Below are 22,380 nucleotides of genomic sequence, written 5' to 3'. Positions count from 1 at the left end.
GCTCAGATGGGGGAGCTGGAGGGTTGCACGCCACCTCCCTCCATCCAGTGAACAAGTTCCATATAAAAATAGATCTGTAGAGAGCTCCCAGAGAGCCATCAGCCCGCATCTGTGCAGGGCAGAGGTCTGGGACCCCTCAGGGTTATGGGACCTCACTCCTCCATGGAGGGGAGGTCTACCCTGGACACCGAAGTCCTGCCAACACAGCCGGGGGGGGGTCCCTCTGCAGAACAGCCGGGGGATGGGGAGGGGGCTTGGGCCTTTAGAGCATGACCGATGTTGCTGGAGATGGGGATGAGGCTCCCTCCACCCAAGACAGGATACTGGTCCTCACACCATGGCCTTTCTGGGCTTGGGTGGGGGGAGGGGGCGAGGCTGGAGGGCAGCTGGCATGGGAACAGACCCCCCCCCCCCAAGCCCTGTCAAGGGTGGAAGCAGTATCTCAAGCTCAAAGTCACTGACTGGGGCAAGTGCCCAGGAGGTGGGGAGCCGAGGGAGGGGCTCCAAGGAGAGAAGAGCCAAAGGCACTGATGTGAGGCACTGTCCGCCACCATGGGTGCTGCCCACAAATGCGCTGCATCTTCCAGCCTCCCGGCTCCTTCTGGTGCTAGCCCCTCTGCTTGGATGCCTTTTGTCCCAGGCCCTCCATCCTGGCCTGTGCAAAAATGCACCCACCCCAGGGAGAGACACCCTCCACCCCCAGCTTCAAAGCCTTGTTCAACTTATGCATCAGCCTCTCAGCCAAGAAGCCTTTCCAGACACACCTCCACATACACAGATCATGAGACTGTCCATCTGCCCTCGGGCCCACGGCCCACAGACCCCGAGGTCTCCCGTGGGGCCCGGGGCACTTTTGGAAGGCATCCCTGTCGTACTTCTCAGTGCCTGAGCTTGTCCCCCGACCTGGGCTGAGCCCTCCACGGGCCAGCTCGATGTCTCATCCGTCCCCTCTTCTCCCCCTTGGCTCTTCCTTCCCACCCACCCCACCCACCCGCACACAGCCAAGCCCAGAGCAGGCATATGGCAGGGGTGACCTGGACAAACACAGCCCCTGGAATCCTGTCCAGATCCAGCTGCCTTCCTGTTGTCCTCTGAAAGCCCTGGCCTCGCGATCACCACCGCCTCTGGGAAGCCCTTCTGGATAAGGAACTCTGGAGTTAGCTCAGGGTGGCCACTCCCGCCAGAGCCCCACAGAAGCCAGAGGGAGGTGCTCCCCAGGAGGCTTAAGGGGTGCCCAGGAGATAGCGCTTGCGAGAGGCGGTCACCTCAGAGTACCCCTAGGCTTCCTCGGGGAAAAGCGTTGGTATCACAAGGTAGGACCAAGGACTCTCTCCAGAGCCAACCTCAGCCCCGGACTGGGAGTTGGGGGCATGGGTTCCAACCCCAGTCCTGGCCCTGACTCCTCCACCAGCCTCCGTCATTCCTCTGCACAGTGTGGCTCAGAGCCTGTCAGAGAGGGAAGGTCCACCTCTGAAGATCTCTTCACCATCCCCTGGGGCGGATGAGCAAAGCTCACAGGTCCTCCAGGGAGAAAACCTCTCCCCTCATGCTCTTCTCAGATGTCCCGGCCAGTGACTTTACAAAAGGAATGCAAACGGGAGGCCTCACTGGGCCTCAGGGGAGCACCAGAACCTTGATGGCCTAGCCAGGACCCTCACCTTCACCCTGAACTCTCAGCCCAAGGGCAAGGGAGGCAGAAATCAGCTCCTGAGTCTGGGGTCTTGGGGTCCAGCCCCGGAGCTCAGCACCACCTTCTCTGCCTGGGCCTCAGGACCAGTGTGGCCAAGCCCATGCCCAGGGAGCTGAGGACCTCGCCTCTCCAAGCCCCTCAGGATGGGCTGCCAGGCAGCGGCGGTTCCTGCCAGGTCTCATGGGAGCTTATTAGGGACCTATGCTGTCAACTGGCCAATAGGTCTGTGGGAAATAGGGGCACCCACTGGGGTAGGCCCCAGGCCCCAGTGGGTGTGGAAGACAGAAAAACATGAATGAGGCTATTTAAAGCTAGGTCTTCCCTCTCCATCCTGCCCACCATGGTCCCTGGGGCCCTGCATTTTCTCCTGCTGTTATCTCAGAGGTTCTCCCCAGGAATTTAAACCCTCTGGCCAGGGAGACTGAGTCAGCCAAGGTGTTCAGACTGGGGGAAAATGGGAGGAGTAGGCAGTGAAATGAGGGGACCTGTGGTCGCAAACAAGCTCTGGGCCCGAGTGCAGGGAGAGCGCGCTCACTTCCACCCCGCCGGGGCCCGGCGTGCCAGGGTCCCTGTGAGGGCTGGGGTCCTGGCCTGGAAGGATGGCGCGGCTCACACCTGCACCCCCTGGCCTTGCAGCTGGAGCACGCGTGCCCGCAGGGCGCTGATCCCGCTGAGGAGGGCCTCTCGATGTTCTGCCGACGAGATGCCCAGGCTCACCAGGTCCCTGAAAGAAGAGCCGGTCAGACCCAGCTGGCTCAAACCCTCTTCTGCTCTCCCACCCTCCGTCGGGACAGGGAAGGGCCCAGAATTAGGACAGGCTCGGGCCTTCCCAGACAGATTCCTCACACTCACTGGGCGGCCATGGCGGCCACGGCCTCCAGGCTCCCGTAGCCACCGGCAGTGAAGCTGTCCTTGTAGCGGCCCAGGTCCAGGGCCTCCAGCCATGCACCCACGGAGCCGAAGGACGGAAAGGTGGAGAAGGCACGGTCCGCCAGGGGGGTGGGAGGCCTGGGCAGCAGAGGAGCTGTGGTTAGTCGGCAGCAGGGTTCTGGTGCCCAGACCTGGTCACTCTCCTGAGGAGAGGCCAGCCGAGAAAGGACAGGAGATGGGGAGAGCGACCGAGCCCCAGGGCAGACCTGGCTCCACCCTGCTCATCAGAGCAGGTGTGGGTTTTGAGGTACCCAGGCAGGTAGGTAGAGAGCGGGTTGCATCTGAGCCAGCTAAAGGTACTGGGAGTATCTAGGGGGTAGGACATACCTAGGACAGTTTGGGAGATGACCCATGTTATGTTTGGGACAACAAATACTCATTTCACTTATTTTATTTATTGCTACTACAAACCTGTTCAAACTATTTCCACATGTATTCACCCAGTCAGTGGCCATTATACGGGGATGTGTGAGGCAAAACCCAGGACAAGGAGAATGACTTACGTGGAGGACAATGTCCATGTGTCTGAGGCAGGCAGAGTATCAGATCTAGGCAACTGGGTGAGCGGTCCTACCTGGACAGGTGCGGTGGACGGGTGGGGTGGACAGGTGCGGTGGACAGGTGGCGTGGACAGGTGCGGTGGACAGGTGGGGTGGACAGGTGGGGTGGGACAGGTGCGGTGGACAGGTGCGGTGGACAGGTGGGGTGGGACAGGTGCGGTGGACAGGTGCGGTGGACAGGTGGGGTGGGACAGGTGCGGTGGACAGGTGCGGTGGACAGGTGGGGTGGGACAGGTGCGGTGGACAGGTGGCGTGGACAGGTGCGGTGGACAGGTGGGGTGGACAGGTGCGGTGGACAGGTGGCGTGGACAGGTGGTGTGGGCAGGTGCGGTGGACAAGTGGCGTGGACATGTGGCGTGGACAGGTGGCGTGGACAGGTGCGGTGGACAGGTGCGGTGGACAGGTGCGTTGGACAGGTGGCGTGGACAGGTGCGGTGGACAGGTGGGGTAGGACAGGTGCGGTGGACAGGTGCGGTGGACAGGTGGGGTAGGACAGGTGCGGTGGACAGGTGCGGTGGACAGGTGGCGTGGACAGGTGCGGTGGACAGGTGCGGTGGACAGGTGGGGTGGGACAGGTGGCGTGGACAGGTGGCATGGACAGGTGCGGTGGACAGGTGCGGTGGACAGGTGGAGTGGACAGGTGGCGTGGACAGGTGCGGTGGACAGGTGGGGTGGACAGGTGGGGTGGACAGGTGCGGTGGACAGGTGCGGTGGACAGGTGGGGTGGGGACAGGTGCGGTGGACAGGTGGGGTGGACAGGTGCGGTGGACAGGTGGGGTGGACAGGTGCGGTGGACAGGTGCGGTGGACAGGTGGGGTGGACAGGTGCGGTGGACAGGTGCGGTGGACAGGTGGGGTGGGGACAGGTGCGGTGGACAGGTGGGGTGGACAGGTGGGGTGGGGCCAGGTACGGTGGACAGGAGGGGTGGGGACAGGTGCGGTGGACAGGAGGGGTGGGGACAGGTGCGGTGGACAGGTGGGGAGCCCGCTCACCGCGAGGCAGGAGGCCGGCTGTACCTGGCAGTCGGGGATAGGTGGGAGTGAACCTGGCACAAAGAGGCATCAGTTGTACCTGGGGGAGGCGGTCGTGGCACACTTTGGGGGTTCTGGGTCCTGCACCATCTTGCTCAGGATGCTGTGGATCTGGGAGAACCTGGGCCGCTCACTTGGGTCCTTCTGCCAGCAGTCTAGCATCAGACGGTGTAGGAGGGAGGGGCAGTTCCTGGGGGGTGGCAGCCGGAAGCCATCCTCCACTGCCTTGATCACCTGGGCCATGGAGGTTAGGGGCAGACAGGAAGCTTTCAGTCCCTCCAACACATGCACACATCCCATCCCAAGGAAGACTCAGGCAGTGACCAGGCAGGATCGGAAGCAAGTAGACAGTGAAGAGGGGCCTAGGGCTAAGAGGTCAAGGGTCAATGGACAGAGGTCAGGGAGTTGGGGCCCGAGGTCACTCACATCTTGGCCAGACATGTCCCAGTAGGGCCGCTCCCCAAAGGCCATCACCTCCCACATGACGACACCAAAGCTCCACACATCACTGGCAGAGCTGAAGTGTCCAAACTGAAGCGTCTCAGGGGCGGCCCACAGTGCCGGGCTCCGGCCACTCTGCGGGCAGGCAAGCAGGTCAGGGGCAGGGGGGGACTGGCCCGAGGACCTCCAGGGCTCCCCACCCCACGGAGCCACAGCCCCAGCCCCACCTGCCATCCTCCCAGCTGCACCTCTGGGGAAGGCACATAACGACGCCCACACCGGCATTCATTTGGGGCCAAGTGGGGGGAGGGGGGGGCTGTAGGGAGTGTGGCCCCGACACGGCAGGGAAGAGGGCAGCAGTGGGTGAGGGGGACCCTGGTGCAGTCTGATGGGCAGGTTTGCCTGGGAGAAGGGAACCCTCACCATGGTGGTGTAGACAGCCTCTGCTCGGTCCCGGGGGCCCCGCCCAAAGCCAGAGATCTTGCAGATAAGGCCACCGCTGAGTAGCACACGGCGGGCCGCCAGGCCCCGGTGGACGTAGCCCATTTCCGAGAGATACTTCATGGCTGACGCCAGCCCGGGCAGCAGCCCCAACAGCTGCCCGGCCGCCAGCTGGCCCTCATGCCTCTGTGGGAGGAACATACAGTTCCCTGGGGCTGTGGGACCCCAGCAAAGTCACCTGGCCCCCTCTGGGTTTGCCCTGGGACCCACCAGGTGGGCCTGGCCAGTGGGCCCCTTTTTATTTTTTATTTTTTTTACTTTTATTTTTTTTTAAAGATTTTATTTATTTATCTGAGAGAGAGAGAGAAAATGAGAGATAGACAGCAGGAGAGGGAAAGAGGGTCAGAGGGAGAAGCAGACACCCCGCCGAGCAGGGAGCCCGATGCAGGACTCGATCCCGGGACTCCAGGATCATGACCTGAGCCGAAGGCAGTCGCTTAACCAACTGAGCCACCCAGGCGCCCCCAGTGGGCCCCTTTTTAGGGAACGATGCCAAGTGCAAGTCCCACCAAAGAGAAAAGTGAGGGACGAAAACTAACATGGTCAGAGGTACTCCCCGGGACCCAGGCCACTCACCCGCAGGAAGCCATCCAGGGCCCCATGGCTCATGTACTCAGTGACAATCATCAAGGTGCTTCCTGTGCCAGGGATGGGGACACACACGCTAAGCTGCCTGCGCCCCTCTGCACGCACACATGCTCCCCCCACCCGGGCCCCAGCCTGAGCCAAGACGGCCGGAAGCAAGTTTCCCCAGGCGGGCCGCACCCCTGCCCAGGACCCTCTATGCCAAAGAACAAAAGAGAGGACATCTGGAGGAGGACAAAAGCCACAGTCTAGGAGCTGCAATGGGTTTGCTAAGGAAGATCACCCAAGGTCCAAGCGGTCCACCCCCGACAGGGTCAATACCGTTCAGAAAGGTCATTCAAGGTCGGAAGGGTCTCCCTGAGTCGCTGAAAGAGAGCTGAGACCCTCTCTCCAACCTGGGCCGCTTAAGGGCTCCCCGTCCCATGGCTGGAGGAAGGGCCTGGGGGCATAGGAGCACCCCACCTCCCACCCTGTTTCCACCCATCCTTGCGGAGCACACGGCCCTACCTCGGGTGACGACACCCTCCAGCCTCACGACATGGCTGTGGTCGAACTGGCCCAGGGTGAGGGCCTCGGCCAGGAAGCTGAGCCTCTGGGAGTCGGAGCAGCCGTCCCTGAGCGTGTGCACGGCCACGGGGAGCTCCTGGCGGCCAGGGAGCTGCAGGCGGCCGAAGGACAGCTCCCCGAACCGCCCTGTGAGGACAGAGCACCTCAGTCCCCTGGAGGCCACCCCCTGGCCAAGCCAGCCCGGTGAGCAGCGGAGAAAGCAGCTTGGGATCACAGGCTGTTCCTGGCCTTGGGGCTCAGGGCTCCCGAGTTCGATTCATGGCAAGCTGAGACCCAGTGACGTGACATGGGCTTCGCAGTGCCCACCTCGCTCTGCATGAGGAGCTATCGTGCCTGTTTTACAGCCAAGGAACGAGTCCAGAGCAGAAGAGGCACACACAGCTGGTCAGCAGGAGAGCCAGGACTAGACCTCAGGCGCGTCTGGTCCCCAAGTCTGTGAATGCTCCTGCCCACCGCCCCCATGAAGGCCTGGGACTACACTTCCGCCGGCGGCAGTCTGCGGAGGCCAGCGGGGAAAGGGCCAGGGTGGGGAGGCCTCCTCGGTGACCATGGGGAACGGGAGAGGGTAGGAAGGCAGGATCACAGAGTCCTCTGCCATCCCCTTCCCTGGACCCCGGTGGGTGGAGGTCCCGTTTGGTGTGGAGCTGGGGCCTCCTCGGCAGGCCAGGACTGGGGTGAAGGCAGGGCTTCCAGAAATGGGGGAGGGCCTGGAGGGCAGAGGGGGCGATGAGGGAAGGGGAGGGCTCTTGGGACGGACAAGGCTTCCTGGGTGCCCAGCTTGCCTGCTCCGAGGCTTTTCTCCAGTGTGACGGTTTCTGCATCCAGCTCCTTGGCAAACAGATGAACAGCCTGCAGCGGGTCCCCACAGCTCTGGGGGTCTAAGAACGTGCGGCGCGTCGGGACTTTGACTGGAATGCAGGGAGAGACAGACGTGGGCTGGAGGAAGGGGTTCTGTGGCCGGGGGTGGGAGGGGTCATGAAGGGCAGCAAGGAAGAGGGCTAAGCAGGGGCAAGCGACGACTCACAGTGGAAATACAGCTCCTCCTCATCATGGGCGTCCTGACCTCCTTTGCCATAGGGGCAGGACCTGGGGAGGTGCAGAGTCACTCTTTGAGCCAGGCAGCCCCAGACTTTGGCCTCTCACCAGACCCAGGGTGGCAGCTCCTTAGCCCTTCAAAACCCTTAAGATTTGTGCCCTAGGGGAGGGACCTTCTTGTCCTGCTTTGAGAGCTCCTCCCCACAGCCGACACGGAACCCCAGCCCTAGACCTAACCCCTCATCCCCACCCACATTCCTAATTATTTTCCCTCTGAGACACAATGCACATTCTTGCAACTTCAGAGGCACCCAAATCCATACCCCTGACTTTGAACCCCTAAACTTTGAGCAAATCAGGTGGCCCATGCAGTCAGGGACAGCCAGGGTCTGGCCAGGTAAACAAGCGCTGAGCATCCATTGCAAGCCCGCTCACAGGTCCAGGCAGAGGAGAAGGCACGCACAGCAGATGGGCCTGACCAGTCCCAGACCTCCAAGCAGGGTTTCCTGAGGCAGAGGTGGCCATGGACCAAAAACTGCGTCACCATCACCAGAGCCCACAACCGGCATTTAGGGGACCCTGAGGGAGGCCCTGCTGGCGCTGGCCCAGAGGAGAGCCCTGGTGGTGCTGAGCAGGTGAGCACCATGACTCCATCTGCATTTTAGAAAGATCATGCTGGCTGCAGCTGCCACCCCCCCCACCCCCCACCCGCAGGAGCTGAGGGGGGCTCAGTGGCTCGGGCTACAGGGGGAGCATGGACCCGGAGAAAAGAGGACTCGAGTGCTCAAGTGACATTTAGGTGACAGGGCCACAGGGCTCTGAGACTGCTAGAAAGCAGAACGGAGGAGGGAGAAGGCCAGAATACCTTGGGGGTTCTGCATCGCCCAACCATTGCCGGTGGTGCCATTTACGAGGACGGGGAGAGAAGCTCACGCTCAGGCTGCGCCGGCGGGAATGTGCAGAGCCCGCGGGGGTTCTGCATCGCCCAACCATTGCCGGTGGTGCCGTTTACGAGGGCAGGGAGAGAAGCTCACGCTCAGGCTGCGCCGGCGGGAATGTGCAGAGCCCGCGGGGTGAGCGGGGAGTAGGGAGGCAGAAATGAGTGGGGCCGGGGGTGCAGGAGAGGTCTGCCCTGGAGATGCGAGCACGGGAGCTCTGAGCATTGTCCAGGAAGAGGACAGATCCTGGGAAGTGGGACCGTGGACAAGTCTGAGGACCCGACATTTAGAGACCGGGTAGAGGAGAAAGAGGCCCCGGAGGAGATCACAAAAGAACCACCAGATGAGTCAAAGGGAAACAGAAGGGAAATCAGTGGTGGCCAAGTCACAGGAAGGCAGGAAAGAAAAAAGTGGCGCAGGGGAGAGAGATGGTGTGGAGGCTCGGAGGAGGGGGCGCGGTTAGGGAGATGTTTCTATACGGACGGGAAAGGGGGCTGAAGTGGTCACGATGGTGGTTAGCAGCATGGGCTCTGGAACTTCACGCAGCTTCCCAGCGCCTCTGCCTGGTAGCTGCGGGACTGGGTGGGCTCAGATTTCTCTTTAATAAAACCGGGATAAAGACAGCCCCGCCCGACACAGCATGGTTGCACAGAGCTTACTAAGCATTCACTAAATGTCAGCTGTTACGTGGGGCAGAGAGGGACATTAGAAATAGTAGGGTTCCTGAGATGGTGAGAAGGGGCGGGGTTCGGAACACAGCAGGAAGGACTAGGAGGAAGGCACCTCCTCTAGAGCAGAGGGAGGGAGAGTATGGGTGCAGAGACAGGCAGGTGTGCAGACTTGGGGATGAAGAGCCAGGCAGCCAATGATGCATTGAAGGAGCAGGTGCAACAGATGTGGCCGAGGGGGCAAGCTGTAAGGACAGGGCACCTGCGGGGCATAAGTGGAAGAGCCAGCCGGACAGAGTATTTGGGTGATGGCTAGGTCCATGGCAGGATATGGGAGAGGGAGGCCGAGGTGGAATGGAACAGAAGGTCCTTGGGAATGAGGAAGTCAAAGAACCGAGAAGCCAAGGGGTGGGACAGGTTATCCAAGGGCAATGAAGTCACCCAGAGTGGTGACAGGACTTCCCACGAATGAGGAGAACATCCAGGAAAAGTGGGTAGAGAGAAAGGGGACAAGACCAAGCGATGGAGGAGTGGCAGAGAAACCGAGAAGCTTCCACTGGACAACACCCTCTGGTGAGAAGTGGGATGAGCCAGGATGGGGTGGGGAGGGAAAGCGGAGGGGAGGAGACCCGCAGAGGGCAAGTTCTGCAGGGACTCAGAGAGAGATCAGCCTGTGAGGCTGGCTGGACATGCCCATTGGCACCTGACCCACAGATTCTCCCCGTTTCCGTGCCATGGGATTTTGAGCAGGTTTTGAGGCCGACCCCTGGCTTACTCGACCTGCCCTAGTGCCTCTGTCTCCGAGGTGCTCCTGGACAGCTCCTGTCCTGCACAGCCCCTGCCTGGAAGGCTGCTCCTTATACCCCTTTCTCCCGGTTCCTCCGCCTGCCTCCCTGAGCCCTTAAGCTCCCAGCCAGGACAAGAAGCTCTCAGCTCCTGTCCATTCCTACTTTCCCAACCGGTCCAATATGGGCGTCTAAGCACCAGAAAGGAGCTTACTACTCCTGTCCTGCCTCCCTGACTGTCCTGGCCCAGGCAGAGGGGCTCCAAGACCCCCAGGTCAAGGCTCTCCCCTCCTCAGTCACTTTCAGTGCTCTAGTCAAGGCCAAGCAAACAGTGCCGTGTGAATGCTCCCTGTCCCTCCAGCCCACAGGCAGTTCCAGGATGCTGAGATGTGCTGGGATGCGGCTCCCCAGCAGCCGTCCCTCGCCTCTGCTCCCCCCACCACCCGCCCCCGGCCCATCACATACAGACTTTCCACCCCTCAAGTCTGCTGACCTCAGCCCCAGCCTGGTACCTCTGCATGCAGCAGAGTGTGGCCCTGGGGAGAAGGTGGAAATACATGCTATGAGCTTTCTCCTGCATGTAAAAGGACTGGAATCTTCTCTGAACCAAACTCGAGCTCCACATCCTTCCCCCTCCTCCCACCCCCTTTCTCTGCCCACTCCCCTGCAAGCTTCCTCCTGGTGAATGAGTTCCCCTCCCTGGCCTCCCCCCTCCCACACATAGTTTCTGCCTTTCTTCCCTTTGCCTGTGTTCAAGGGCCTCAAGATCCCTTGCGGGCAGGGGCTGGGGGCCTCTGAGCACCTCAGGAGAATCCTAATCACACTGGAGCAGCCGGAGCTTGATTCCATCCTCAGTGATGCCTTCTGACATTTAATGAGCTAAGGAGCTCAATCCCCTTCATCCCAGAGCGGGCTGAGCTGGAGGCAGTGCCGGCTGCCGCAGGAGCAGTAAGTGGGGGGAGGGGCCGGGACCGCGCTAGCCCTGCCCGGATCTACACCACAGGATGCTTGCGTGGGCAAATCTGCATGTGAGCGAATGCAGGCACAGACAGAGCGGTCATGAGCACACGTGAGTGTGCCCAGGGCCACGACCCACCAGGAGTCAGCCAGGCCGGGACCAGCCACCTACCTCCTCCACATGGCCAGCACGCTCATCACAGAGCCCAGGACGAGGAGGGCTGAGACGGTCACCACGGTGATGACGACCGCAGGGTTGTGGTCCCTGGACCCTGAGGCAGCTGGGGGTAAACCACGAGGTTGAGGCAGGCCGTGGGCCAGGCTCTGGGGGCTGCCCCAGTGCAGGCTCCTGCCCCGCCCCCACAGCAGAGGGCCCACGGGGGGCGCCTGGAGCTTCCTCCTCTCCCTGCAGTCCAGCTCTTCGAGAGAGGCCCTGGGGTCCAGACAGGCAGGCCTGGGTCTCCCTTTGGGCCTTTCAGATGGGCATGACTTAACGTAGCTCTGCAGGGGGAACGGCCTCTCACCTGAGTTCCCCAGACCCATCCGGACCGCGGCCACCGCCAATTACAGCAAGGTAACATTGAATGCACACTTACTCCACTCAAGATACTGTTCCACGTGCCTTAACTAAATGACCCTGTTTCACTGTCATAACCAGCCAGTAAGGTGGTGGTGTCTCCCCATCTTATAGCTGAGAAGACCGACATCGAGAAAAGTTGTGCAGTTTGCCCAGGGTCCCACAACTACTAAATGGTGAACCCAAGATTTGAGCCTGATTCCAAAAGCCTCTACTGTGAACTATTTCCCCAAGAGAGGGGTCTAGAGGACCCCAGGCTCCCAACCCTGTCTATCCATCCAACATGTGTGACAGGCTGGCGCCAGCACTTGGAAGGCAGTGATGAATGAGCCAGAATCCCTGCCCTGGAAGAGGGTAGAGACCAGTGGGGGAGACAGAAACAAAATTCCTAACTGTAGAATGAAAACAGAAACAGAGAGCTCGGCAGAGACAGTCTCATTTCTTCCTAAAGCCAGTGAGGAAGGCTTCGCAGAAGAGGTGTGGCACCTGCACCAGGCCTGGGAGCTCGGAAAGGTTCTGGTGGTGCTCGGGTGCACAGGCAGGGTCTGGAAAATGGCAAGCCACCCCGTGGGGCTGGGAAAACAGGCCACATGGGGGCCAAGCGGGGCCAGATGTGAAGCTGGACAGTGCGAGGAAAAAGGGAACGGGGGTGGGGGGGGGGGAGGAGACAGCACCTGAAGGGCCTGGGATGCCAGACCAAGGAGCAGGGACTTCATCTTGAGGGTGACAAGGGAGCCAGGGAGCAATGGACAGAGTTCCTGCCTGAGGGGAAAGGGGTGAAGGTATCTGCTGGGTTGGGAGTGGGGATGGACAGGAGGTACCTGAGAGAGGGGGAAATGTTTGGGAAAACTATTGAGAATGGGGGAGATGCTGCGCAGCCCTGGAGACTCAGCTGAGATTAGATGAGGCTTGGGACACAGGACTCAGGCCAGCTCCAGGCTCCAGGCTCTGGGGCAAGCAGGGCGGGCACAATGCAGCATCCAGGGAGTGAGGGCCAACACGGCTGGGGAGCATTTCCCTGGGGAGGATCCGCAGCGGCTGGGGCGATGTGGGACCAGGAGGGGCTCAAAGCCTGGGAGATAAGGTTGGATCCCCAGGGCTGTTAGGAGGATGTCACAGTCAACTGACAAGGGACAGAGGAGGAAGGGAGAGTTAGAGGCCAGCAAGGCCAAGGTCAATGAGGGGATTTTAGAGCCCATGGTTCCAGGGGTGGGGACAGGACCTGGGGGCTGGCTGGGGCAGAGGTGGGTGGAGTTGCCAAGAACTGTTTGAAATGAGGTGTCCATGTGGACCTGGAAATGGAGACAGGGCGGTTGTGGCAGGTGGCTTCTGAGATGTGCCCCCTGGATTCCCCACCTCCTGGTATTCAGTCCCCTTGAGTGTGGGCTTGACATAGTAACTTGTTTCTAATGAAGAGAATGCAGCTGAAGGATGGGATGTCACAGACAAGAGACTGTGGCTTGTCTTGGGCACCCTGTCTCTCTCTCTCTCTCTCAGTCTCTGAAAGAATCGAGTTGCTGTGTGATGAGGAGCTCTAGGCAGAAGCCCAAGAGGCAGAGAACTGCATGCCTCCAACAAAGAGCCAGCAAGAACCCGAGCCTTGAGATGACTGCAGCCGTGAGGGACCCTGAGCCTGTGGCACCTACTTAAGCTGCACCCAGATGCCTGGCCCACAAAGACCACGAGAGAACAAATGTTGGCTGTTTGCAACTACTTGCTTTGGGGTAATCTGTTACGCAGCAATGGGTAGCTGATACAGGGCTGAAGCAGGATCCTTCATCGTGCTCCTGAGTTAGGGTCACAGATCACTGGAAGAAGGGGTCCACAGACTGGGAGACCTGTTCCCCCAGAGCCTGGGCCACAGCCAAGGAGGCCGAGGGTCCAAGCAGGGTCTAGTCACCAGGCAGCACCAAATGAATGGAAATCATCGGCCCATTTCAGCTAACAGCCCTCAGCCTCCCGCCCCCGCCACACTCACTGCAGCCAAACCTGTGCGCCTTTGTTCGGATGGATTCGTCTACCCCACATGCCTTCCCTGCCCATCTCCACACATTCAAATGCTCCCTAGCCTTCAAGACAGAGCTCTAATCTCCTCCTGCCAGCACCTGGCCGAGGTCTGGCACAGACAGGCATTCGAACAAGAAGTGCTGTCTCTCTTCCCAGAACCCAAACTCCCTCAACATTTTATCTCCACCTCCCTTTGGGCTCCGAGCTCTTCCTATCTTGGATTAGACTCATGTAGCAGGTTGGAAAGAATTATTATCTTGACAGCTGGTGTCAGAATGCCTCTTAGGGGAACTGCCTTTGTCTGGGAAAATACTTTCGTGAACTGCTCAGGGTAGATAGAGGTGAGACCCTGAGGGCAGGGTTAGCAGCAGGCAAAACCACCAAAGCCACAGCTAAGCTGCTCATCTCTCATCATGAAAGGGAATTTGGGGGTGAGGGTGGGGAGAAGAGGAGCCAGGGGAGGGAGGTGAAGGGCGGAAGCGGGTAGCATAATACCACGGGGGAGAAGCCAGAGCCATTTTAGAATCAGGGCATCTGATGTTTAGCTTTTGTTTTGTTTTGTTGTTTCATCTTGATAATAGCTTTATTGGGAGAAATGATTCACGTACCATACAATCCCCCCACTGAACATGCACAACTCTCGCTCTGTTTTGTTTTATTGCTGTGGTGCGACCCCTTTGTGTCCCCAACCTTCAGTGAAGTATGCTTCTCACTCTAAGGCCGAGTGGGGAAAGGGACAGCATCCCATGTTTGAGTCTATATCATGGTAGAGAGAAAGAAGCAGAATGGGAAAGAATTTAGCCTTCGGAGCAAGACGTGACCATGAGACTACAACTCCTCCCAAGAAAAACAGCAAGAATCTTGGAGAGGGCACAGGATGTTTCTACAAGACACAGGAGGTCCTGGGAGGCTGGGAGATCCCAGCTGAGACATGGCTTATAGCTGTTCATGAGCCCCTCCCCTGTGAGCTCCCCCAGGACGAGGCCCTCCCATTTAATTCATGTCACTGAATAGGCCCTCCATCAGTGGATTCCAAATTCATGAATTATTTAGGTTGTAATTAAACTGTTCTGTGGGCTCCCTTAATTGCATGGATAACCACCCCCTCCCCAGCTGGTCTCCCCACCTCAGCCCCTCCCTACAGACACACATCACTTACCCTCCCCTGGGGTCTGCACTTCAATGGAGGGATTGAAGCTCTGGGTCTCCCAGGAGGGTCCTGGGGAAGCCGCCCGGATCTGAAAGACGTAGCGGGTAGCCGGCTTCAGGTTGGTGACTGTGACCGCAGGTGCCCCTGTCTTCACCGTGGAGTAAGTCTGCTCACTCTGACCCTGAGGAAGGACCAAGAAGTAAGGCCCAGACCCAGGGCCAGACCCGCGCTCCTTGGAGAATGACGGGGGCAAGGAGCAGGGGGGCGGAGAAGCGCTGAGGCAAGCGCGGACCAGGTGGGAGAACCCGACTCCGACAGTCTAGGGAGGGCTCCGCGGGCTTCCACAGGCTCTCCAACCCCTCCCTGCACCCAAGTTCCCAAGTACACTCAGTGGTACTTGTGGCTAAGAACAGTAAGAGAAACTTGAGAGAAGACGCTAGATCCCCCTTCTGGGGGACAGACGGCAGGGCCTCGTGGTCCAGAGAGAGGGTGAGCTGGGCCTGACGCCTCGGAGGAGTGAGAAACAGTCCTGACACCTGCCCGGCCATCGGCTCACACGGACCCTTCTCTTTGTCATCTGGTTTTCACAGACAAGGACTGAGGCACAGAGGGGTGGAGAGACTCGCCCGAGGCCTCTGCTGGACAGTGGGGACAGCCGTAGCTGTCATGGAGGGAGGGCTGGCTCACTGCCCGCTGCTGAGCTAGACTCTTCGGAGGCCTGGCTACCTACAGCGCCCACAGTAGCAGTTCTCTCTTCCTTTATAGGGGACAGTCGCATCAGGGAAGGGTCAGAACAACACCATCTTGATTCCTTTGGGTCCCGTGCGTACTTCATATCATACTGCCTCCAGCACGTCTGATAATGGTGTATACTGGGGATGCAGCTATTGTTTCGTCTCTGCCTGCCCCCCCCAACCTTATTAGAGCCCCTGCCACGCTCACAGCCCCTCATTATCATGTGGTCCAGTTCTTTGGTCACGGTATTCAGGAATGGGGAAGACTGTGACCCGAACTGGGCCAGTAGGAATCTCTCTTCCAGGTATCTGAACCACCCAGGGAAAGACAGCGAGACAGGGGCTGCGGGCGGGACCTCTGAGAGACGGGCGGGGTAAGGGCGGGGTGGGGCGAAGAGGCAAGGCTGCCGTCCTGGGCCACCCTCATGGGCCCTGAGCAAGCCCCTGTGCAGAGGACGCGGGCACTGGTGTGCACAGAGAAGGGCAGATGAGGAGCATGTGTCTCCAGGACTTGTGGTCCCGGGCTTCTGTGCAATGCCCCTGAAGCTTTTCACACGGAACCCCTTTTGTACAGGCTCCTCTTTTCAACGGTTTTGGTTCCCTGCAAATTCACAGCCCCTTAGGGCCTGGAGCACCCACACAGCTCCGCCTCAGGACTCTGTCTCCTATGCTCTGACCCCCACCCCGTGTCAGTTCAGTGAGGCCTCTGTGAGCAGCGACTGCGTGCCCAGCTCCTTCCCAGGGTCCTCTGCAGTCTCCTAAACCTCAGGGCTCCTCAGAGCTCTGTCTCGGCCCCTCTTCTCACGCTCAATGTCCTTCTTGGCCTTCTCTTCTGGCCCTTGGCTTCATTCAGCTCCCAGCCCTATGCTGAAGGGCCCCACCTCTCTTTTTCCAGGACAGGCCTCTGCCTTGAGCTGCAGACCCCCAAGTCCACCTGGATGTACCAGGGACCCCCTGAACATTGCATGGGCCAACCCCAGCTCATCCACTGAGCCCAGACAGGCTTCTCCTCCTCCATCGGTGGCACCCCATCCCCTAGATCTCCCAGCAGTGACTCAGGAGTCCCTCCTTCGTGTTCACTCCCCACCCACACCCGACTCACAGCTCTCAGTAAACTTCCAGTATTCAAAAACTATCATCTGATTCAGCTAAGAAGTCCCTCGAGTCACTAAGGGGTGAGTGAAGTTCCGACACATGACATGCTGAAGATGAAAGCCAAGGTTTTGCTTGAATGAAGAAAACTGGCACCAAGGCGAGAAAACTTTAACAGTAGATTACATATCACATTTAAAGACGGTAAATTTATGGGGAAAAGAGACACTGGACTGGGACATATCTCCATTTGTCAAGTTGAGGTTGAACTGCAACCATACATTGACAACAGATACAAGAAGTCAGCAAAAATCGGCAAAAGCATCCTATAAGGATCAATCGGCTAGATGGAGTTTATAATACGGACACTGTATATCTTTTTTCTTATTTGTAAACGATGCATTACACATCCTGTATATCAGTAAAACCGTAATAGTAATTCATACATCCATTCGTTGTTCTGGAGAGCAGGACGTTAAACATTTACCAGCACAGGGCCAAGTTCCAGTGGACCACCTAACCTAGGTCAGACATTTTTGTAAATTTTGAAACAATACGGTATTTCTGCATTCTTTTTCTTAAAAGGGGTTGCAAATTGTATATAGTCTGGCCATGCAAGATCTGGATCAGCCCCCAGGAAACGCTCTTAGTCAACTGTAAAGAAGCAAAAACGGTGACAATGGAGCTGATGACTGGTGAGGAGCAGAGAGGGGGCGACAGCGGATGAGCAGTGGGGTCCATGCACGGAGTGGAGGTGACAGGAAGAAACTCAGACCTTAGGAGGCCAGTGGATATGTTCACAAAGAAAGTAAGGAGGACTTTTTGCGGCGAGAAGGTAGAAAAGGAAGCGGCTGCTGGAGACAGACTGCAGCCCCTGAACGCAGACCCGGGTCCCGCCCAGACCCCGCCTCACCTTCTCGTAGTATCGGATCTCGTATTCGGTGCCATTAGCCCCCGCAGCTCCGACGGGGATAGGCTCCCGCCACGACAGGGACACACTCTGGGGCTCCACTCGGTCCCTGCGGATCTCATCCTCCTCCCAGGGCGCTGAAAGTAAGTAACGCCGGGTTCTCCACGGGATCCCACTGTGGGGCAGTGCCCGTGTGGGCGCTGGAAGGGCGAGGCATGCAGGGAGTGGGGGCGGGGCCGGGTGGGTGAGGCGGGGCCAGAGGCTCCTGAGGGGCGGGGTCTGAGCTGTCGAGTCCTGAGACCAGACGGTAGGGAGGCCGCTCTCATCCCACAGCTCTCAGCTTCCTGGGTCTCTGCGGGAGGGGGGGAGGGGGGAGAGGGGAGGGGGGGCCCAAGCCACCTGCTGCTTGCCCACCCCCTGCACTCCAGCTGCCCTAGTGGTGTTTGGTTCTAATCCCCCAGGTTCTTTCTACACTTTCTGTGGTTTGGAGACATTAAAGAGCACAGGAGGCAGGAAAACAACCTACTCAGGTACTCTGACGGTCTGGTGGAGAAGCAATACACTGGACGCACTAGGGACCGCAGGAAACTACCTCATCATAATAAAGACCATATATGAAAAGCCACAGCCAACATGCTCAAAGGTGGAAAACTGAAAGCCTTCCCTTGAAGATCAGGACCAAGGCAAGTGGCACACTTGCCACTTCAATTTAACATATACAGAAGCCCTAGCCAGAGAGCTTAGGCAAGAGAAAGAAATAGAAGGCATTGAGATTGGAAAGAAAGAAGTAAAATTATTTCAGTCCACAGGTGACATATTCTTATATGTAGAAAATCCTAAAAATTCCACAAAAACACCGTTAGAACTAATAAATGAAGACAGCAAAGTTGCAAGATACAAAGTCAACACACAAAAATCAGTTGTGTTGGGGCACCTGGGTGGCTAGTCGGTTAAGAGGCTGCCTTCAGCTCAGGTCATGATCCCAGGATCCTGGGATTGAGCCCCGCATTGGGCTCCCTGCTTGGTGGAGAGCCTGCTTCTCCCTCTACCTCTGTCTGCCGCTCTGCCTGCTTGTGCTCTCTCTCTATCTCTGTTAAATAAATAAATAAGTAAATCTTAAAAAAAAATCAGTTGTGTTTCCACACACTAACAATGGACAATCTGAACAGGAAATGAAGAAAACAATCCCATATACAATTGCAGCAAAAAGAATAAAATACTTAGGAGTAAAGTTAATGAAAAACGAGAAAACATTGCTGAAAGAAATTAAAGAAGACACGAATAAATGGAAAGACATCGTGTTTATGAAGTGGAACACTTAATACTGTTACAATGTCCATGCTACCCAAAGTGACCTACAAATCCAACTCAATTCCCATCAAAATCTCAAAGATGTTTTTTGCAGAAATAGAAAAGAAATCCTAAAATTCATCTGGAAAAATCAAAGGACCATGAATAGCAATATGACCTTGAAAAAGAAAAACAAGGCTAGAGGCCTCACACTTTTTGACTTCAAAAACATTACAAAGCCACCATAATCAAAACAGTTTGCTACTAGTATAAAGACAGAAACACAGACCAACTGAACAGAATAGAGAGTCCAGAAATAAACCCTCACACGCACAGTCTAATGATTTTTGACAAGAGTGCTAAGCTGACACAATGGGGAAAGGACAGTCTTTTCAACAAACAGTGCTGGGAAAACAGATTATCCACATGCAAAAGAATGAATTTGGACCCTTACCTTATACCACATACAAAATCTAACATGAAATAAATTACAGACCTAAATGTAAGACCTGAAACTATAAAACTCCTGGAAGAAAATGTAGAGGAGGGTGCCTAGGTGGCCAGTCGGTTAAGTGTCTGATGCTTCTTTTTTTTTGTTTTAAGATTTATTTATTTTATTTTAGAGGAAGAGTGAGAGAGAGAGAGTGCAGGGGGAAGGGCAGAGGGTCAGGGAGGGAGGGAGAGAGAGAATTCCAAGTGGACTCCCTGCTGAGCGCAGAGCCTGGCGCAGGGCTCGATCTCACAACCCTGAGATAATGACCTGAGGAGAAATCAAGAGTCTGAGGAGAAATCAAGAGTCGGACACTCAACTGACTGAGCCACCAAGGTGTCTCTGTATCCAACGACTTGATCTCAGCTCAGGTCTTGATCTCAGGGTTGTGAGTTTGAGCCCTGCGTTGTGCTCCATGCTGGGCATGGAGCCTAATAAAATAAAATAAAATAAAATAAAATAAAATAAAATAAAATAAAATAAAATAAAATAATAAAAATATATTTAAGGGACACCTGGGTGGCTCAGTCAGTTAAATGTTTGACTGTTGATTTCAGCTCAGGTCATGACCTCAGGGTCATGAGATCGGGCCCCACAACAGGCTCTGCACTCAGCAGGGAGTCTGCTTGATATTCTCTCTCTTTCCCTCCTCACCCTTTGTCCCTCCCCCCCTCAAGTAATAAATTTTAAAAATATATTAAAAAAAAGAAAAGAGGGGGCACCTGGATGGCTCAGGCATTAAGCGTCTGCCTTCGGCTCAGGTCAGTACCCCAGGGTCCTAGGATCGAGCCCCACATCGGGCTCCCTGCTCAGCGGGAGGCCTGCTTCTCCCTCTCCTGCTCCCCCTGCTTGTGTTCCCTCTCTTGCTGTCTCTCTCTCTGTCAAATAAATAAATAAAATCTTTTTAAAAAATATTTTAAAAATAAATAAGTAAAATAAAAAAGAAAATATAGAGGAAAGCTTCCTGCCATTGGATTTGGCAATGATTTCTTGGATATGACACCAAAAGCACAGGAAACAAAAGCAAAAATAGACAAATGGGACCACATCAAACTTAAAAACATCTTCACGGTAAAGGAAACCATCAACAAAATGAAATAGGGAAACCATCCCTATGAAATGGGAGAAAATATCTGCTAACCACATATCTGATAAGGGGTCAATATCCAGAATATATAAAGAACTCCTACAACTCAACAAAAACCCCACAAATTCCCCCAATTTAAAAACAGGTAGAGACAGGGGCGCCTGGGTGGCTCAGTCAGTTAAGTGTCTGCCTTTGGCTCAGGTCATGATCCCAGGGTCCTGGGATGGAGCCCTGTACCTGGCTCCCTGCTCAGCGGGAGGCCTGCTTCTCCCTCTGCCTCTGCCCCACTGTTGAGCATATTCCAAGAAAATGAAATCACTATCTTGAAGAGATATCTGCACTGTCGTGTTCACTGCAGTATCACTCACAATAGCCAAGATACGGAAATTACTTCAGTATCTGTTGATGGATGAATGAATAAAGAAAAGAAAATGATATCTATAAAGGAATGTTATTCAGCCATAAAAAAGAAAGAAATCCTGCCATCATCAAGAACATAGATGGGGGCGCCTGGGTGGCTCAGTCCTTAAATGTCTACCTTCGGCTCAGGTCATGGTCCCAGGGCCCTGGGATCAAGCCCCACATCAGGCTCCCAGCTCAGCAGGAAGCCTGCTTCTCCCTCCCCCACTCCCCCTGCTAGTGTTCCCTCTCTCGCTGTGTCTCTGTCTGTCAAATAAATAAAAATCCTTAAAAAAAAAAAAAAGGATGAACCTTGAGGGCATTATGTTAAGTGAAATAAGAAAGACAAAGACAAATACTGCATGATTTCACTTATATGTGGAATCTAAAAAAACCAGACTCATAGAAACAGAGAGTAGACTGGTGGTTGCCAAGGGCTAGGGGCTGGGGGAAATGGGAGATGTTGGTCAAAGGGCATAGACTTCCAATCAGAAGATGAATAAGTTCTAGGGATCTAATGTAGAGCAGCAGGATGACTCTAGCCAATAATACTGTATCATATACTTGAAAACTGCTAAAAGAGATCTTCAGCGTTCTCATCATACACACACACACACACACACACACACACACACACACACACACGGTAACTCTGTGAGGTGATGGATGTGTTAACTAACCGTATCATGGTAATCATTCTACAATATATACATACACTAAATCAACACATTGTACACCTTAAACTTACACAAGTTATATGTCAATTATATCTCAATAAAGCTAGAAGAAAAAAAAGAAAATGTGATATAGACGTACAATTTTTCTGAATGAACTCATTCAGAAAAAAAAAAGGAAATCCTGTCACAGGCTATGACATGAATGAACTTGGGAGGACGTGATGCCAAGTGATAAGCCCGTCACAGAAAGGCAAATACTTCATGATTCCACTTTATGAGTCATCTACAGTCATCAAGCTTAGAAACAGAAGGTAGAATGGGGAAAAGAGGGCAAAGAGCTTTTGTTCAAAAACAAAGAGTTTTGCTCAACGGGCGCAGAGTATGAGTTTTGCAAGATGAAAAGAGTTCAGAGGTCTCCTGCACAAGGATGTACATATAGTTCAAACTACTGTATACTATACACTTAAAAATGGTTAAGTTGGTAAATATTATGTTTCTTTCCCCACAATAAAAAAAAAATATTGATGCCCAGGTCACACAACCCAAAACAATTAAATCATCTTAACAGAGAGGGACTCGGGCATTTTTCTTTTTCTTTTTTTAATCTTCTCGGTGATTCCAATGTGCAGACAACTTTGAGAATCACTAGTCTAGATAATGTTGAATGGACAGTACTGAACTAAAAAAAAGGTAATAATGCCTGATCTGAGGCAGGGACCACAAAGTTACTGGGAGGTAAGACCATGGCCTCACTTCAGGTGTGTTGAATAGAGGGGTTTCCAAGAGAAGATACTGGACAGGCAGCTGGAGAGGTGGTTTCAGGGCTCACAAAAGGCATCTGAGAATGAGATGAAGATCCAAGAGCCATCAGAGGGTGACTGGATGTAGCTGCCCAGGAGGATGCAGAGAAAGAGAAAGAAAGCTTTTAGGAACAAGCACTTACTTTAGGAGGCAGGTAAAGGAAGAGGAGCTCAAAAATGAGGAGCCAGAGAGGTAGCAGGAAAACCAGGAGCAAATGAGATCACAGAAGCCCAGGGAAGAGAGCATTTAAGAAGGTTCCCTTCTGACTCTTCCGGTTTTGAGCTACTGGTCCATGAGCAAGAGGCTCTGTTTCCTCACGTGTAGAATGGAAAGAATGATGACCTCATTGGGCTCACTGTGACAATTTTATGAAGTCATGTGTATGAAGAGCTTAGCACGATACATGACACAGAGCACGCACGCCATGCAGGCTTACCCACAAGAGGAACCCACGGTTGACAGTGTCATCTGCTGAGAA

General features: G+C 55.5%; 1 protein-coding gene across 1 annotated transcript in view; it reads right to left on the bottom strand.

The window, feature by feature from the left end:
- Window positions 1–998: 998 nt before the first annotated feature.
- EPHA10 (EPH receptor A10) overlaps window positions 999–22,380 on the bottom strand; it is a 39,651-nt gene continuing 18,269 nt past the window's right edge. Inside the window, exons 6-17 of the mRNA XM_028113833.2 lie at window positions 17,162–17,295; window positions 14,432–14,603; window positions 10,861–10,969; window positions 7,330–7,391; window positions 7,088–7,213; window positions 6,246–6,431; window positions 5,730–5,791; window positions 5,076–5,279; window positions 4,638–4,787; window positions 4,252–4,445; window positions 2,543–2,698; window positions 999–2,414 (exon numbers count right to left, since the gene is read on the bottom strand). Coding sequence (XP_027969634.1) covers window positions 2,300–2,414; window positions 2,543–2,698; window positions 4,252–4,445; window positions 4,638–4,787; window positions 5,076–5,279; window positions 5,730–5,791; window positions 6,246–6,431; window positions 7,088–7,213; window positions 7,330–7,391; window positions 10,861–10,969; window positions 14,432–14,603; window positions 17,162–17,295 — 1,670 coding nt within the window. The 3' untranslated portion in view covers window positions 999–2,299. The remainder of the gene's footprint in view (window positions 2,415–2,542; window positions 2,699–4,251; window positions 4,446–4,637; window positions 4,788–5,075; window positions 5,280–5,729; window positions 5,792–6,245; window positions 6,432–7,087; window positions 7,214–7,329; window positions 7,392–10,860; window positions 10,970–14,431; window positions 14,604–17,161; window positions 17,296–22,380) is intronic.

Source organism: Eumetopias jubatus, unplaced genomic scaffold (assembly GCF_037043125.1).
Source record: "Eumetopias jubatus isolate StellerSeaLion01/CBP00866 unplaced genomic scaffold, mEumJub1_p1.0 scaffold_4, whole genome shotgun sequence".
In the NCBI taxonomy this organism is placed as follows: domain Eukaryota; kingdom Metazoa; phylum Chordata; class Mammalia; order Carnivora; family Otariidae; genus Eumetopias; species Eumetopias jubatus.
This window is presented reverse-complemented; position numbering and strand designations above follow the sequence as displayed.